The 19,914-nt window shown below is 30.5% G+C and overlaps 1 protein-coding gene across 1 annotated transcript; it reads right to left on the bottom strand.

Annotated features, from left to right (window-relative positions):
• Positions 1–17,069: 17,069 nt before the first annotated feature.
• LOC144564171 (GDSL-like Lipase/Acylhydrolase superfamily protein) lies at positions 17,070–19,712 on the bottom strand. The gene is made up of 5 exons (XM_078313710.1): positions 19,337–19,712; positions 18,957–19,087; positions 18,137–18,364; positions 17,571–17,817; positions 17,070–17,359 (listed from the first exon to the last, which is right to left on the bottom strand). The coding sequence occupies exons 1-5, from the start codon at positions 19,596–19,598 to the stop codon at positions 17,169–17,171; spliced, it is 1,059 nt and encodes a 352-aa protein (XP_078169836.1). The 5' UTR covers positions 19,599–19,712; the 3' UTR covers positions 17,070–17,168.
• Between the last annotated feature and the right edge of the window lie 202 nt (positions 19,713–19,914).

Below are 19,914 nucleotides of genomic sequence, written 5' to 3'. Positions count from 1 at the left end.
AGAACTAAAAAGATGGAAAAGAAGGACAACCATCCTTTGATATAATGGGTAAATCAATATATCTTGTATAGGGATTGTCACATGTTTAAAATCCAGAGAAATTCATTATGAATATTAAAAAAATATATTAAAAATGATCCATCTTTATCCAAAAAAATGGAATGGAAAATTGAATCAGACCATGTAAAGGAAATTAAAAGCAGGAGGCCCAAAGAGGATAACAATAATTAGTGTGTTCAAAGCCTAATTAAGAGGAAGAGCCTGCTACATATCAAAAATAGTTTGTCTTATTAAAATAGTCAAATCTTAAATTTTTTAGAAATAACCTATTCTAATAAGACAAAATATTTTGATTCACTATTCTAGCTATATATTCTAACTTAATCAAATATCAAATAAGCTATTCCGAATAGCCTAATTCCAAAAATAACTTAGTGCCATTTGAATCCAATGCTCATCGAAAGCAAATTTCAATCCTATTGGCATCGGATCTGTACGATTTGCTTCAAAATTTGTCGGATGAGCAAATTTGAGTCCAATAAGTATTGGACCCAAACTTTTCTCAACATATATATGGTCTTTTAATTCTGCGTTTTTCATTTTTGCGGTACTGTGGTCTAGTCAAATTAAGACTATTAAATTTTGTACCCATCTTAATAAATAGTAAAAAAATTCCAAAAAATGTAAAATTTGGTATCCAAGCACATTTTATTGTAGAGATCACATCTAGCATTTGGATCAATGATTTGGACTTTGAAAATGTAGAAAATGATTGTTGTAACTTATTGTAACTCAAAAATTGTTGTAACTTGATCCCTCCTCTTTTTTCATACCTCATCATGTCTCATATTTTGTATCTTCGTTTTCAAAGTCCAAACCGTCGATCCGAATCGCTCAATATGATATTTATACTAAAATATATTTGGGGATGAAATTTTGTAATTTTTGAAATTTTTTTACTATTTTTTAAGATATGTACAGAATCACTGTTTTTGGACCGTTAAAAAAACAGTGATTTTCTACCCATCTTAAAAAATAGTAAAAAATTCCCAAAAATTATAAAATTTCATCCCCAACCATATTTTAGTATGGATATCATGTTGAACAGTTCGGATCGACAATTTAGATTTTGAAAATGAAGATATAAAATATGAGGTATGAAAGGCACGAGGTATTGGAACCCTCCTCATTCTCTATATTTGTTTTTGAAGTTCAAATGGTTGATTCAAACTGCTCAACATGATTTTCATATAAAAATATGCTTCCAGACAATTATATATATTTTTTTTGAAATTCTTCTACTATATATTTCTTTAAGATAGGCACAAAATTGTTGTTCTGAATCATCCAAAAGCAATGATTTTGTACCTATCTCAAAAACAATAAAAATAATTCCAAAAAAAATAAATAAATTGATCTCCAAACATATTTCAATATAGATATCATGTTGAACGGTTGAGATTAATAGTTTGAACTTTGAAAATAAAAATATAAGCTGTGAAACATGAAAGACAAGAGCCATTTAAATCCTCCTCAATTCACAATAATGAATATAACATTATAAGTTTTAAAACAAATTCGGATCCATTTTTCAGACAAATTCAAACTTTTTAAAACATATATTATGAATTTTACTCTTATAGGATATTTGGTATTATACTTCTGCCAGGTCCATTTTTCAGACAAATTCGGATCCATTAATTGCAAGTACAGTGTAAGCTTGCAGCCGTAATCTTGTCGGATCGGAACTGAAAATATGTGGATTCACTTTAAGAGAAGACTTCGTTGTGTTGACTGGGGAGTCTTCGCGGGCTACAATTCAAGTCACCCCTTGTAAAAGTGAAATTCCGACATCGATCCTGCAAGATTAAAATGTTGTCTTTATTTTTGATAAAAGGCATTAACTGCCCATTTCATTACCATGAAATCAGAGTCAACTTACATTTTGGAAAAGAAAGAGTTAAAAGCAAAGCTAACCCAAAGTCATTAATAGCTAATGCAAAAATGTTGTCTTTATTCCTCTGTTTTAAATTCCAATTACTATCATTATTTAGACATAACTTGGCAGGTGACTTGATAAAATTTTAATGTCCGTCGAAAGAAACAACAGTGCGCTTCTGTATTAAAACACGGGTATTAATCCTAAAGGTCATGTTTTGTTTGGTTGTGGAGTAATTTTAATCCGAATTAAATTGCTTACTCCAAGTTAAGGTGGAGTAAGTTAATTATGTTTGGTGGAGTAAGTTAAACCATCTCTCTAGATGGAGTAAACTAAACTGGATTAATTTCAATTTTACTCCCACTTGCTCCATCAATTTTACTCCTTATTTGGTGGATTAAGTGTGGAGTAAGGAGTTTAATCCACCCCTTCACAACCAAACATGATAAAAAAGAATCGTCAGATAGTTTTTGGGGGCTCCAACTCTAATATATCAAAATACTGATATTTATTAGAAAATAAAGAAATTTTTTCGTAATTTTTTCCAAAAATATGTAATAAATATCACATTGATTGTACAATTGGTCAAATTAAAAAAAATCCAATAAATACTGTAAAAATAATATAAAAAGTATTTGAAAAGATGTTATTAAAACAATAGCAAGTGCAAAATTATATAATTAATTTAAGCTCCCGATCTTTTGGCCTTGTAAACTATAATTTCTTAACTGAAGATGTAAGGTAAAGAATACTAGCCTTCTCTATTGGCCCCCACTCAACAGAAAAGTGGCGGCCACACTAGTTGTTAGAAACTTAGAATGGATAACATCAGGGGTGTTAATGGCACATTTTTATTCGTTTATCCGATTCATACTATATATATTCGATAAGATAGATACGGATAAAATTTTTTTTCATAAATTTATCGGATATAGGTGCAGGTAAATATTTTTTTTTCTGTTATCTAAATAGGTAAGGATACATGTAATTTGTGCAAAAAAATATTGAAATTTTCTATTGAAATTCAGTTTACCCTTTACTAAAAAAATATTATGCCCTCTATCTGATCAATTTTCAAGAACAAATAGTTAATTTATCTAATTGTAACACACTGAGTACATAATATCATTTAGGCATATGGTTGTGTGTGCGTCACAAGGAGGAAAATTAATTATTTGATCTCCAAATTGACCAATTAAAAGACTAGATATTTTCATGAAACATTTTACATACTTTTATTTTTAATAAAGGGTAAAATGTGTATTTTATAAATTTAAAATGAGTTTTAATAAAATTAACAATAAATTGAGTAAATTTGTGAGCTACTTAAATTTAAAAGGATAAATATGATATTATGAAATTTAGAGAAAAAATACGTAATTTCGAGGGTTTTGTACATGAAATTCACACTATACATGCAATTAATTGGTTGATTGTTTTTTTATTCTTTTATTGATTACACCGAATTTTTCTTCAAACTTCCTTCACGGATACTTCAACTTTTTCTTCTCATTTCCTTATAAAAATTATACCAGAGATCAACTTGGCATATTTTGAGAATTTACAGTTGGACAATCGGAAAATGCATCAAAACATTGAGGAAGTTGATTTTCCATGCGCAAGATTTCCTTGTTACTTACATATAAAAGAATTTTGGAATGACATCATGTATTTAATATATCCTACAAAAAAAATTGGATTGGCATCATATTTTTAACATATATTGAGCTTAATTTTTTTTTTCTAATCACTAATTAAACTGTAAGCTGTAAAATTGCAGGAGCCATACAATTTATTCATGTAAATTAAAAAGAAACTGACTGGACCTCGTGCTTTAGTTACTGAAGAGGATGACTATAGCTAGATGTGCGTGTCGTGGCCATAGTCATCTTGTGTTCGAATTATTCTGAAATCAATACGTTTAAACACGTAATACACTTTTAGAGACACGAGTACATTACATCATAAACACGTAATACACTTTTAGAGACACGAGTACATTACATCACAAGTATGACATGACACGGCACATTTAGTTTTTCTGTTTCTAGACATTTCTTAAAAAAAAAAAACAATTTTTTACTACTTACAATTTTCTTCTCAAATTATATGAAAACACAAAAATAATAGAAAATATTTTTTAAAAAACTGAAAGCTTACTAAGTTTAATTTATTTATGATTTTCTTGATATTTTTACAGATTTTTTTTAATATTAGTACACATTTTAAAGCAAAACTAGCACGGCATGACAAAACACTTCTTACCAAGCCGTATCGCGCTGCTAAACGTGTTGTGTCTATTTTTGATATGTGTGGCATGACACATTTTGACATATTAATTAACACAACAACAACTATCTGCATAACTTACATTCAATTTCATTTTAATTAACCAATTAACCAAAAAGAAAATTGAATCTTACCGTCAACAACGATAGTAGAAAAAGGAAAATGGTAACTTACCATCAAATTTCGAAAAAAAATAATCAAAATAATACAAATACGAAGCACGTATGAATTCGATCTGCAATAAATCAGATTCATTATTTATTTTATTTATATGCATATATGTACACGTATGTATAGAAGGAAAATATTTATTGTTTTTGTTATAAATAGCAGGGCAACTCATAGTGAACCCCTGTATCCAAAAGTTTCACCAGTAGCGGAGCTCTCAAATCTCAACTTGAGCTCTGAAACTATTAGCTTTAAAGAATGACAACAGCGAGGTTAGTTCCATCCTTTTTTTTCCCTGGTTTCCCTTGCTTCTCCTCCAACCTTCTCTGGTCAATTAACAGGAGGAATGATTCAGATGGCCCAGCGAACAACCAGGGTTCTGAAACTCGGAATCGGAATCGGAATCGGATTTTTGACCGCCGAGTCAGAATCGGATGAATCGGCCGGAATCGGAAGAATCGGATCGGTAACTCGAGTTTTTTTGGCAGAACCCTTGTTTTGTAACCAAAAAATAGGAAAAAATTGATAAAAATAATTTGTAAAAAAACTATATTAATTAAGACAATATTACACTCAAATTGTTATATCCCAAAAATTTAAATAAATATTAATCATGATAAATTTAAAAATTTTCACTCAAATAAATTTTTTTACTAATTAATCCAATGATTGTTTAGAACTTATATTATTAATTTAATATATAAATTGAAAATTTTGTGATATAAATAATTTATGAAATTATATAAATAAAATAAGAATTTGAAATTAAAATAAAATGATTCGTGTAAAGAAAGAAATAAATAGGTTTGTAATTAGTAGAATAAATATACAAGTTTTGTACGAATAATTATATATATAAATTGCAAATTTTATTTATTTAGAAATTATAAAGATGTGAGTTGATAATTACATGTATATATACATATATACTAATTGATATTGAATTATCCGAATTCTGAGAAAATTCGAAATCTAAAAATTTATTTACAAGTTTTGTTAGATTATTGGGAATATAATTATTCTAATTATCATGTATGAATATATATAAATTGAATTCTAAAATTTGAAAGATAGAAATGTGAATTATTCGTGCAAATTAATCATAAATTTTTACAAGAGTTTGGATTGAAATTTTTACAACCGTAATGAATTATAAAACAAATTAAGTGAGTTCATATAAATTCTGAATTGTTTGAACCATTGGATCACAGATAGCACGAATCTTGAAATCATCTGGTCACTTGATTTGGATTGAATGACAAAAGAGATTTAACTCAAATGAATAGAAATTTCGGATCCATTTCAAATCCTCTTCATTCCTCTCCCTCACTGACAGTGGAACCCCCACCCCAGCCCCCACAGATCCTCTTCTTTCTCTCTTCCCTTCTCTCCCGTCCGCGCAAACACAGGGGCGAAGCCCCTTTCTCTCTTCTGTCGCCTTTCAGTAAATTTCCATTTCTCTTCTGTCCGGGCAAACACAGTAGGCTAATTTCTCTCTTCTGTAAATTTCCATTTCTCTTCCCTTCCGACATTTCATCTCTCCCAGGCCCCAGCGTCTCTCCCATTCTCTTCTCTTCTCCTCAGCATGGAGCACAGAGCCCTGCGCATATCAGCTCCCCCATCGCAACTCTCTCTTCTCTTCTCCTCAGCAGTCAACACTGAGCCCTGCGCGTCACAGCCGGCCGATCTCTCCTCTTCTCTTCTCCTCAGCACAACTCAGCCTACGATAATCGGACAAAACTCGCACAGGTTAGTGAGAATCGGGCAAAATCGGGTAAAACTCGGCTGACTCGGCTGACTCGGCCGAAAAAATCGGAAAACTCGGCCGACTCGGCACTGTTCATCCGAGTTTTGCCGAAAAACTCGCACGGGCGCGAGAATCGGGTAAAACTCGGCTCGGACACCGCCGATCCCGAGTCGACTCGGCCGAGTCAACTCGGAATCGGCCGATTTTCGGAACCATGCGAACAACTCCCTTTCTTAAGGGATTTAAATCTGGAAGGAAATGGTACAATAAATACAACAAAGTGGACGAATATTTCCAGAATTTGGGAGTAGCTAGTGACATCCACCAAGGAGAAGAACCTGAATATTGATGATATCTACTATACGCATCTTTATTTTGTTAATCTGATACAAATATCAGTTGGAGACAAGTCTGTCGCAATACATCCGAAAACAGATTTCACTTATGGTGTGATCCTGGATACAATTATTCCATTAACTCTACTGGCTGAACGGGATTATGATAAAGAGTCAAGAGTGTAATAGTTGCCCAGCTGGGGCAACCTGTAGCCAGTAACAGCTTTGAGCCTTTGACATGTGCTACGACAACTCCACACAGTGGCCCAGCCTGGCATTGTTCTTCTCTGGATATTCTGGATATCCCCAAATGGTTTTGAGAAAAGAAAACTACGTTTTGAGTCTTTTGACAGATGATGATGGGTTAGAATGTGTAGCAATTCTCCCAACCTCGATGCAAGGGATTTCGGTGATAGGCACCATGGCACAACTTGATCGACAAATGATTTTTGATGTTGAACAGTCCACGCTATACTTTGATCGGTACCCTGAGATCGTGTTCTCCTGTGATACCAAGCCAACTATTGTATTGAACCTGGTTGTTGTGCATTTTATTCTCTTGCTATTGTTCTGGTAATTATCGAGCGCCTAGCTTCGTATCGTCATCTAGGCAGAAAACATTTGAGTTTTGCCAGCTGCTTAGACTTGGTTACTTATAGTCATTTTTAGCCCAATCTTCATCAGTAAATTTGTCGTTTAATGTAGCCTGTGAAATTAATTTACTGTTTTAACTGTTCATCCGGATTTTCAGATTTTCATGATACCTTGTAGCAGTATGTAATCTTGAATAATTTATCAGTACCGTACTATATGTAACATAAAGATGTGCAAAATTATAAGGTTGGGCTAATTGTTTCATGACTTGTATTTCAGATCTTCTTGAATTATCTTAAGCTTATGAAAATTTTCATTGGGTTATGATATTCACATCTATTTTAATTATAATTCTTGAGATTTACGAAATCCAGAGAGTGCTCTTTGTAATATGTATCATATAGCAAATCAAATTAGTGACTTCTCAACAGAACACCTAAATTCTCACTTATTTTGTTATCTGTACCCAGAATTGCAATTAAAATGAATGAATTTAGCTGAAATTTATCACTATGATCTGAAAGCTTATAATAAGGAATATTACGTGTTGATCTATTTCACCTCGACCTTACCAATCCAGAAATGATTGGGTTCCAGGACAGGTTTTACCATCAGCTCGAATTTCAGGGCAGTGTAGCGAGTTGATAGTTTTCATCAGACGCGGAACTAGACTTTCGAACTATGGGGGTCAATCATATAAAACTTTTTTTTATAAAAAAATGGGGGTTAATTTTACAATATTAAGCCATTTCCCTCTAAATTATATAAAAAAAATCATATCTAAATACAAAAAATAAATAAAAATGAAGGTCAATTTACCCCATTTCCTCTTAATCCCTCCGCCACTGGTTTTCACCTTGTACTGTAGTGTATATGTTGTTTACATAGCTTAAAATATTCTATTAAAAAATAATAAATAAATAAATAGTTCGAAATTTGCAATAGGGGTTTAAATCCATACATGGATAAGCAGATATACCAGCCTTGTATATAGGTAAGCTGCTGTGGATTCACAGAAGACAATGATATATGCTGTGCTGAATGCGGAGCCACATGCAAAAGGTGCCGTTTAATTAAATAATCTAATGCCAAAGATATTGCATGACATTTAGTTTAGTTCATTCTTTTACAAATAAAATATCATTGGATGTCTGGACACATTTGTTTTTTGTTTTTTCATTATTTAATATTTATTCATCACAGAGGCATACATATTCTCCATCACATTGAAGACTAGTGTATATCCAATTTGATCCCATTAGAAAATATTTTGGCCATCCGTACGTATTTAAGAATTTAAATCTAGTGACATTTTCATGATTGCATAAACAAGTTTCAAATTGGATAAAAATTGGTATAGAGCATCTCCAAATTATGGAGGACAAACCTATAAATTTAATTATTTGTATTTGAACATCGCTGACGTCAACAGTTACCAGAAAATTTATATGTATATATCATAAAATGAATGTACGCAAGAGTTACTTTAAATTAATAATAAAGATACTTTCTCCAATATCGCCTTAACCCTTTTTTCCCTTCAATTTTATACTATCAATTTTGAAATATCTATCTTCAATTATCCCTTCTTCCAAAAAAGATGAAAAGGAGAAAAACAAAGCAATTAGATTTCCATGAGTCCATCATTACCAAAAATAATTACTTGTTATCTTTTGGAACACTGACTCAACCAACATAACCAACAAGAGGAATTGGGCTAGTCGACTCATGAGAGTTGTAATCATATCTAATTTATATCTAATTTATGTACGCTTGATAGTTGCTACTAAATTTTTAGAAAAGAAAAAAAAAAGTAATAAAATATCTTCTGTTATAAAATAAATATAAACAAGCATAAGAAGAATAAACAAAATAGAGAGGAAAAAGATGACAATCTCTTTATTCATATATTTCTCATATGTGTACAATACAAGATTACAAAGCCTCTATTTATAGGCTACAAATTGTAAATGAAAAATTCCATCTAAATAAATGGAGAAATAAATTCCAATAGTAGTGGCCATCAATTCTAATTGTAGTGCATGGAGTAGTGGGGATAGTGGAGAATGAATGTTGGGAGTTATGGACATCCACATTAACATTTTATTCATAACACTCCCCCTTGAATGTCCATTACATAAGAATATGCCTCATTAAAACCTTACTAGGAAAAACCCTATGGGATAAAAACCTAGTGAAGGAAAAAGAGTACAATATTCTTCTAAATACGCAACTACATCCTTACCAGGAAAACCCAGTGGAAAAAACCATGGTTAAGGAAAATATAGTGCATATTAACTCACCCTCATGACAGCATCAATCAAGATCTTTAAGTCGGTGAACTCCAATATTACGAACTAGCTTTTCGAATATTCCAGTAGGGTGTGCCTTAGTGAATAAATCTGCTGGATTTTTCACTTGAATGGATTTGCTGAACATTAATAACATTATTCTTTTCGAGATCATATGTGAAAAAGAATTTTGGTGAAATATGTTTTGTTCTATCTCTTTTAATGTATCATTCCTTTCATTGAGCAATACATATAATATTATATTCATATATGATCTTCGGGATCATTTATCTAAAAGACAATCTACATGTCTGACGAATGTGTTGAATTACAGATCTTAACCAAACACATACTTGACTTGCTTTTGTGTATTGCTAAATTTTCTCATAGGTAGCGAAATATATGTTTATTTATATGTCAATATCTTCGCGTGAGAGAAGAACTATATCTTGCTAATAAATTTACTATAAATGATATATCATGTATTGAATGCTCATCAAGATAAGTGCTCATCTTGCACTAAGATATGGTACTTCAGGACCAAATAGTTCTTCATCATTTTCTCAAGGTCTAAATGATCTTTATTCACATCTCATGATCTTACAATCATCGGAGTGCTTAATGAATGTTATTTATCCTTATAAAATTATTTCAGCACTCTTGCAATATAATTTTCTTGATGCATAAAAAATATCATTTTTAAATGTTCAATTTGCAATCCAATGCAGAACTTTGTTCTTCCAAGATCTTTCATCTCAAATTCTTCATTTAAATAATTTATTCTTTTGGAAGCTCTTCAGGAGTTCCAATGATACTTAGATCGTCAACATAAACTGCAGTTATAATAAAATCATTTCTATATCTTTTCATGAAAATACACGGACAGGTCGTATCATTCTTATATCCATGTTTCAATAAATATTCATTTAAACGATTATAGCATATGCGTCCATATTGTTTTAATCGATATACAAATTTATTCAATTTAACTGAATAATGTTCTCGAGAACCTAAATTACATGCTTCAGGCATCTTAAATCTTTCAGAGATTTTCATATAAATATCATTATCAAGCGAGCCATTTAAATAGGCTGTAACAATATCCATTAGGTGCAAATTAAGTCCTTCATGGACTGCCAGACTAATTATATATCAAAAAGTTGTTGCATCCGCCACATATGAGTATATCTCAAAATTTCACCTTTCTCATTTTATTTTCTCATAAATATTCATTTATATCCTACTGGTTTTATACCTTGAGGTACAAGGACTACAGGTCCAAAAACTTCTCATTTTTCAAGAGAGTTTACCTCGACCTCAATTGCACCTTTCTATTTTGGCCAATCATTCTTTTTGTCGACATTCTTTAATAGACTTCTAGTCATGATCCTCAATATTTATTATGTTTAGCGCTATATTTTATACAAAAATATTATTGATATTAATTTCATCTCGGTTCCATCTTATTTCATTCATGATATAATTTATTGAGATCTCTTTATTTTCATGAATTTCAGATATCTGAGTTTCTGCTGGAACTCCAATATTACTTATAATTTTATTCTCTTATGGAGTTTTATCTGAAATTATCATATCCTCGACTTGACCATTTTCATTATTTGCTCCTTTTCTTTTTCGAGGATTTTTATATTTTTTATCTTTGGAACCGATTGCTTTTCCACGCTTCATGCGTGTTATAATTAGTCTGTCCAGCAGGGACACCGACTTTAATTGGAGCATTAGCAGCTGGTACATGTGATTTGGTCACGTTCTTTGAGTTTGTGAATGTGTCTGGCAATTAATTCACCAACCTTTCCAAATGAATTATCTTTTGAACATTTAGTTCACATTCTTTAGTACGAGGATCAAAATAAGACAATGATAATTCATACTAATATATTTTTTTCCAGCTGATAGTTTTCTCCCCCTAAGGTTGCAAATTTTTATTCATCAAAATCACAACCGGCAAAATTAGCCATGAATAAATCTACCACTCTATTATATATGGAGATTCAAATTCAATATAAATTCTCAATTTTCTTTGATATCCCATTATAGTGCGTTGTGGTGGAGCAATTATAACATATACTGCACATTCAAAAATTCTTATATGGGAAATATTATGTATGTGACCAAAAACCAATTATATAGGGAAAGCTTTATAATAGCTAGTTGGCATGATGCGAATATCATATCTTCTTTTTATATACAAATATTTACAGGATGTTCAACATTAATTTCGATATTGTCTAGACGTATTTTCATAATTGAATTATGCTCTTTAATCAAATCTATTGAGCAAGTAATTTCGCAAACGCCAGGTTGCGATTTGATAATAGACATACATGTAACCATCTTATTGATGCATCAATTAAAATCATAAAATATTCAAATGGTTCACATGTTGGATATATTGTTCCACAAATATCATATTGTATATGTTCTAGAAATAAAACCAACACAAAAAAAAAAAAATCATCAGATTAAAGAATCTTCTAGTTCTTTGATGAATGTTCATAATTATCTATTATTTTTCGCATCACTATTGATCCGGAATGGTCCAACCGGACATGCCAAACTATAAATATATTCTTGTATGTAAACTTCTGGTTTACAATAACATGTGTTTCAATTGCATTAATATACGTGTAGTACAAGTCAGAGAAAAAACATATGCAATTTATCTTCAATATGCATTGTTTTTCATATATTCAATATTTTTTCATTAGTTGTCTCAATATGATATCCATTTCGGCGGATATTCTTAAAACTTAACAAATTTATTTGAGACTTACAAGAATATAATACATCATCATCAATATAAATTTATATTCCTCCATGTAACAACAAAATAATACTTCTGGAGCTTTCAATCAATTTTTTTTTATAAAAATAAATAAACACCATTTCAACAATAATCAATAATAAAAATAATAAATAAGTAGTATTTAAAAAAAATTAAAAATAAGCAAATTTTATCTTACATTTACATTTTTTATGCACTACAATCAATATAAATAATAAATAAGTATTATTCATTTTTCAAAATAAAGAATGAACAACTATTCATTTTTTATCTTACAATTTTCCGTAACAACATAAAAGATAAAAATTAAAACTCCACCTTATAATGTAATACCTCTAATGAAATAGATAATCTTCTTTAAGGCATTGTATTAATAGAAACGAACAAGCTTCTTTTAGGGCATTGTATTAATAGAAAATTAAATGATTTATGAAAGTAAATCATCTCTTTTCAAATAATTTTGCATAAGTTTGATATACTTTTTTTTTTTCAAACAGTGAGGACTCAATTTTTCATAAATGTCACCTATTTTATATATCTCTTTTTCATCATTCAAATAATATCAAATCATTTGACTAAATTGAGTTTGTCCATAATAGTTCGATATAATGTTTTGACGTACTACAGGTACATTGGCGTACGACAAGTACATGACTAATAATAGCATGAATTTTTTTTTATTTGTCATTCTCTTCACTTTCTAATTATTTCTCCACTTCTAGTGGTAATTCTTTTTGTTCATTTATTTTTCCACTTCTAGTGGAATGATGCGCTTTTTCTTCATTATCACGTCCATATCTAATAGTTTGTCAATCATATTATTTTCCACTTCATGTGTAATTATTATTTTGTTCAACCAGAACAAGACATGTGGCTTCAATAATTTATTATAATTGAACTTCAGGTCAATTGATAAGATTGATGAAATAGCTTCAGGCCAATTTCATTAATATAATTTATATTCATATGGCTTCGGGCCATTTCATTAACATAATATAATGTAAAAGATAATGTATAAACTCGAAATATTTCTTAAATCTTCTTCGAAAAGAATACATCAAAAAAATTCCACATCATATAAATCTTATTGAAATCTTTTTCAAGAAGATATATTGAAATATTCTCATATTAATTTTGTGAGCCACATAAATCTTTCAGGAAGATTAAATTATTGAAAAAATATGAACATCACATTAATTTTTGCACATTATTTAAATTTTCTTCATTATCTTTCCACTTCAGGTGGAAATATGTGTTTTTTGTAATAATCACCATGATAATAAACTCATTCTTGTCCACGTCCACAAGTTTTTTTTTCAAATTTATTATTATATATTGCTACATTTACTTCAAGAAATGAAGCAGAACCAATTGAATTATTTTGTCCAACAACTCGTTATAATCTCTTCAACCATAAAGAGATAATAATTCAACTTAGAATATCTTTAACTTCTTCAAGAAGATTAAATTATTGAAAAAAATATATATGAACATCATGTTAAATTTGCGCATCATATAATTTTTCTTTATATCTTCTTCAGGAAGATCTTCTTAATATCTTTTGAAATCTTTTTCAAGAAGATTCAATTATTAAAACAAAAAAAATATGAACCACTATACAATATTTGTACATCATATAAATCTTCTTCAAGAAGATTTTTCTTTTAAATCTTCTTCAAGAAGATTTTTCTTTTAAATCTTCTTCGGAAAGATTAAATAAAAAAATGCATTTCATATAAAATTATATGAATCATACTAAACATCTCAAAATAAATATAAATAAATTGATAACTTATTTCATTTAGCAATTACTAGGAAGTATTATTTATATAAATGAAATTGAAATAAAAATTATTAAAATTACCTCAAATCTTCAACTAGTAGAGCTCTCGTGCTGATAACGTGTTATAAAATAAATATAAACAAGCATAAGAAGAATAAACAAAATAGAGAGGAAAAAGATGGCAATCTCTTTATTCATATATTTCTCATATGTGTACAATACAAGATTACAAAGCCTCTATTTATAGGCTACAAATTGTAAATGAAAAATTCCATCTAAATAAATGGAGAAATAAATTCCAATAGTAGTGGCCATTAATTCCAATTGTAGTGCATGGAGTAGTGGGGATAGTGGAGAATGAATGTTGGGAGCTATGGACATCCACATTAACATTTTATTCATAACATCTTCCAAAATTTGGCGCAGGTTAAATCTGCGAACCGAGTAAATTTTGTAAATTAAAAAAAAAGTGGTTACTTAATTTATTTATTTAAGATGAAAAAAAAAAAAAAATTGGTCCACATAGATCTCCACCATCTTAATTTTTTCAATTTATACTGCAGTGCATATTGTTGTTTTGTATAGTTTAAAAAGAATTCTTCAAAATAATAAAATAAAAACATAGTTGTAAATTTGCAGTAGTAGCTTGCATTGTGTGGTGCCGATAAGTATGTCTATCACACATGTTTTTAAGCCTTATCCCCATGTTTGGTTGTGGCCTAAAGCTAAGGAGGTCTAAATTGGTTATTCCAACTTAGGCCGGTCAAAATTATTCATGTTTGGTTGAGGCCTAAAGTTAAACCATAGCTTAAACTATTCCTTGTTTGGTTAGAGTTGATGGAGGACTAAAGTTTTAAAAGCCTAAATTGGTTAATTATTTATAATAAGATACTAATTATATAATATTAATATATTAATAATAATTGTAATATATTATATATTATTATAAAATTTATTTAATATATGACAATATAAATATTAATTATATATTAATAATAATTATTAATAAGAAAAAATTAATTGTATAATTATAAATTAATAATAATTACTAATTATATAATCTTATTAAAATAATAATTATATAATATTAATATATCAATAACAACTATAATATATTATAATATTATTATAATAATGATTTACTATATTAAGAATATTAATTATTAATTATTAATAATTATTAATAATAAGATACTAATTATATGATATTAATATATTAATAACAACTATAATATATTGTAATATTATTATAATAATTATTTAATATATTACAGTATAACATATTAATTATATAATTACATATTAATAATAATTATGAATAAGAAAATATTAATTATATAATATTAATATATTATTATATTATTATAATAATTATTTAATATATTAACAATATAGGATATTAATTATATATTAATAATTATTATTAGAGTGAGTCTATGGTACTATGCATATTACGATTTAGCACTGTGCTACGGCTCTATATTCGAGTTTACAAATCCTAACGGTCGATCCGAACCGTTCATCTTGTTCTCCATATTAATATGTGTTTGGAGACCAAATTTTACATTTTTTGAAATTTTTTTACTATTTTTTTAGATTTATTGAAAATCACTGTTTTTGGATGGTTCAGAATTTTCAGATCAAGTGATTTTCTAAATATCTAAAAAAATAGTAAATTTTTTTAAAAAAATGTAAAATTTGGTCTCCAAACATATATTAATATGGAGAACAAGATGAACGGTTCGGATCGACTGTTAGGATTTGAAAACTTGAATATAGAGCCGTAGCACGGTAACAACCTGTGATATGCATAGTACCATAGACTCACTCTTATTATTAATAATAAGATGCTAATTATATAATATTATTATAATTATTATTTAATATATTAACAATATAACATATTAATTATATAGTTATATATCGTTAATAAGATACTAATTACACAACATTAATATATTAACAATATAACATAATAATTATATAATATTATTATAATAATTATTTAATATATTAATAATATAAGATATTAATTATATAATTATATACTAATAATAATTATTAACAATAATATACTAATTATATACAAATAAAATATTATTATAATCATTCAAGTTAGGCCACGAGGTGGAATAAAAATTAAACCACCATGTGAGGTGGCTTAATTTAGGCCGGCCTAAATATCGGCTTATGCCATCTTAAGCATGCTCATTTAAGGCAAGTTTGGTGGAATAACGAGGCCTAAACTCCTTATTCCACCATTTAGGCCACAACCAAACATGGTGTATATTATCAACTCCAGTTTCTGTTAAGGGGATATTCATCATGGCCGGAGATGTCATTCAATATATTTAGGTCTCACTTTAACAATTTTTAACAAATTTAGGCCTAGCCTTGCAATTTTGTCTTGGACTCCGGGCCCAGAAAAAAAAGCCCCAAGCCCAAAATTAGTAATCGAGTTGATATACTTCTTTCGTTTGAACAAAAGACATCCGTTCAATACTACTTTCGTTGCGAATTGAAACAGTAAATTACAAAACACATTTGCAGTCAATACTTTCACGGGATCGATCAGACAGAGAACCCGAATACCCGATAGATAGAATCATAGAAGAGAAGAGAACCTAGATTTGCCTCTCGAATATTATTGCCTGAGACTGAGATGATGTCAGAAAAGGAGAAAAGGACGAAGGTGCCAGCCGGAGCTGGGTGGGGTTGAAGGAGAGGAAGGTCAAGGGTGCCGGGAGCGCTAATTCTACCGGACCTTTCGCTGAATCTTGGAATCCACCAATAATGGTGATTTAGTTGTATGTGTAGAGAATTTGTTTGGGGAGAGACAGACTCATACATTGATATCTTGTGTAGTGTGCGGCGAATTTATGGTGTGGTATAGACTGGTTACTTGTTGAGTGTTCAGCCTCCATGGAAGGTTTAGCAGTCTAGATTTTCCTAGTTGAAAAATGGGGGCATTGTATTAGTTTTCTTTTGTTTTAAACCCCACCTGTAAATTCCCTTTGTGCACACCACGTGTTCGATGAAATATCCGATTGATTTTTCTTGGTGTTAAAGAATTGGAAATGCCCAATAAACAAACCATATTATTTTAAATGTATTATCTCAACTAATGATCTACTTTTGCATATGCAAATGCAAAACTCAATGCAACCAATTAGCCAATTAGTTATTATAATTGGACAGACAAGAGTATGAAGTACTCTAATTCAGGATGTCTCTGAATAATCCCATGGTAACATTGTTGATAATTATCTGATACATTTTCTCCGTCGGATGAACAGCATCCCAAAACATATACTTGCTTGGATCCTTGCATGTGCTCTGTCCTTTGCATGATTCTCCCACCTCTATCATACCAGTCCCACAACATCCCTTGGATGACTCAATCAAACCTTCAATTCAATTAAAATTTTTTTCTCAAAATTAACTAAAGCATTAACCATCAATATTTGAAATATAATACAATCCTCTCCTATTTAGTGTGAACTAAACCACCTGTCCTGTGCAACATGGAAAGTATTTGTACCAAATTTGAATGTTGAAGTATAATACAACTAATAAGACAGTGCAAATCTGAAACTAAAATAATCATTAAATGCATACCAAATTTTTCGGGATATTTGGCTGCCTCGCTCATGACAGTGAACACATCCAAATAAGCAGTCTTTACTCCAAGGCTCTTCTTAAGAACTCCAAGTTGTGCAATTAGCTGGGAGTTGAATGAATCGGCCAAATCATTTAATGCATCGACACATTTATCTGCTCCAGAAAGAGTTCTGACAATTGGAAGGCAACCAACTGGTGGAACACCAACAAGAGCAAATCTCCTGCCACCAAGTATATGCATGTCCTGAATCCATAATAAGTAAAATCAAATTTATGATGTTAAAAATGAAAATTTATGCATGGGTTTTGCAGTTTAATTTGCCAGTTAAACTGTTCCATGTTAAGTTCATATTTTGGAATTTTTAAATCTTTACTTCATACTGAACCCACCAAGATACAACTATATATTATGAACCAATTGATGTTATCCTCATGAGTTGACGCATTTCTGGAAACACTGGTATCCCATTGTTAAACACAGCAGTGTATAAAACTTTGACAACTATGCTTATAAGATAATTTTATTTAATCCAAAGTAAAACAAAAAGATTATTGGAGATAACCTTGATGTATTTGACCATAGAAGTGATCAAGTAACTCTTGTAATTTGGGATGCTGACATTGGTCGATTGTTTTGAGATGGCGATTTTCATGAGGTCATTTGATCCAGCACTCACTATAAAAATTGCAGTGTTAAGCATTTTCTCTGCTTCTAAGGGTCCCACCATCTTTCTTAGATGGAGTTTGTAATGCCTCAGATACTCTATTTGCTTAGAGAATGGTAGAACTTTCTACAATGAAGTTTTGAGGAACAAGTGAATTAGTTTAACCAACACTGAATTGATAATTATACTAAAATTCAGTGTTGTAATAAACATCCGTTTAGGCTGATTAGTCGTTGGCGGTAACCAAACCGTCATGGATTTTCCCGATTAATCGGACGATTATTTCCGAATATAGCTGATTATTCTCGATTAATCGCTTAGCAGTGCCTTTTCTGTCCGACAACTACATACCGTTATTTACACCACTGCTAAAATTAGTGTATTTTGAGGACTGTGTCCAGCAAAAGTGCGGTATAAATTTTTGGTGATGATGTCTTATTTTACTTCTTTCTTATAAAGACAATTCTATCTTTAACTACCCAGTAACAGCGACCAGGCTCTGGTGTATGAAAATGGAAGAAGAATAAATTATTGAGTTTCGTGAAGCATCTATCTTTAACTACCTGGAATAGTTACCGGGTAATTCTGGTACTAAGATATATGAAGAAATAGAACAATACATTATTAATTTGAGTTTCAGAGGACCATTGAAAGCACAACATAAGTTAGACAAATGTAAGTAAAAGAATTTCCTTTCATAATTAAGAAAAATACATACTGAAGTTGTAGCAGTTGATTCATCATATCCGGAGGAAGCTGATGCAAAACTAACACCAGACCTGGCCTCCTCTAGGGTCAAATTTTTGTCCAAGTAAGCCGGAATGCTTTTGGCAATTCCCAATTTGTCAGCTGTGTGGCCATAATACAAGAAGTAATGAAACAAAAACCACAATTAAATTATTAAATAGTGAAGAAATAAATATTTCTAAAACTAAAAATGAAATAAATTAGACAAATAACCGGACCGTTATACGTACTCAGGGTGATGTTTTATATGCAAACAGGGTTGTAATACTACCAAACAGTACTATAGGATTTAGTGTTTATATGGTACCGGGTTTAAACCATACCAGCCGATTGGTAAGCTTATACAATTACCTAGGATATCAGTTGCCAATCTTCCATCACAAAACCTCCCAGTAGGCTGACCACCATAGAAGTTCATCCCATAGGGTGCAAAATTCGCCTTTGCACTCGTTCTAAGCTTGTTATTGTTTCCCGGGTCAACTGTCGAGTCACCAAAGACGAGCATACTTGGTTTTTCCTTCAACCCCACCTTCAGGGAAGCCGGGGAAGCTTGGCCCGTATGCAGGTGTAATGCAATGAAGAAGACTAAAAGCATTGCACTAGCCACCTCCATCTTACCAAATCACTAGATTGAACTGTCTTGGAGCTCCTGGGCTTTGGGTTTGATATATTTGAAGGAGGTATTAAATGTGGGGTTTGTTGAATTCAAGTTCACTGAGATTTTCTGTGTAAACATCTGAGTTCACTGCATGAAACCCATTGTGACGTGCATTTTAAAAAATAGGACAAAGAAAATGTGTACCCAGTCCATGTACCGAATTTGAGTTTTTACCACGAACGCATACTCAGTCCGCGCACCAAAAAATTCAGTGCTCGGATTAGGTATGCGTTCGTGGTAAAACTCAAATTTGGGGTTTTGGGTGGTAGTT

The sequence above is a fragment of the Carex rostrata genome, chromosome 13 (assembly GCF_964058835.1).
Source record: "Carex rostrata chromosome 13, lpCarRost1.2, whole genome shotgun sequence".
NCBI classification, from domain to species: domain Eukaryota; kingdom Viridiplantae; phylum Streptophyta; class Magnoliopsida; order Poales; family Cyperaceae; genus Carex; species Carex rostrata.
Note: the sequence above shows the minus strand (reverse complement) of the source record. Positions and strands in the feature narration are given on the sequence as shown.

Excerpts from the sequence above, each read along its gene's own strand:
- LOC144564171 (XM_078313710.1), bottom strand. The coding sequence starts at position 19,598 with ATGGAGGTGGCTAGTGCAATGCTTTTAGTCTTCTTCATTGCATTACAC. Across the intron at positions 18,365-18,956 it reads AATCAACTGCTACAACTTCA|AAAGTTCTACCATTCTCTAA; the intron begins GTATGTATTTTT and ends ACTTCATTGTAG. Across the intron at positions 17,360-17,570 it reads CAAATATCCCGAAAAATTTG|GTTTGATTGAGTCATCCAAG; the intron begins GTATGCATTTAA and ends ATTGAATTGAAG.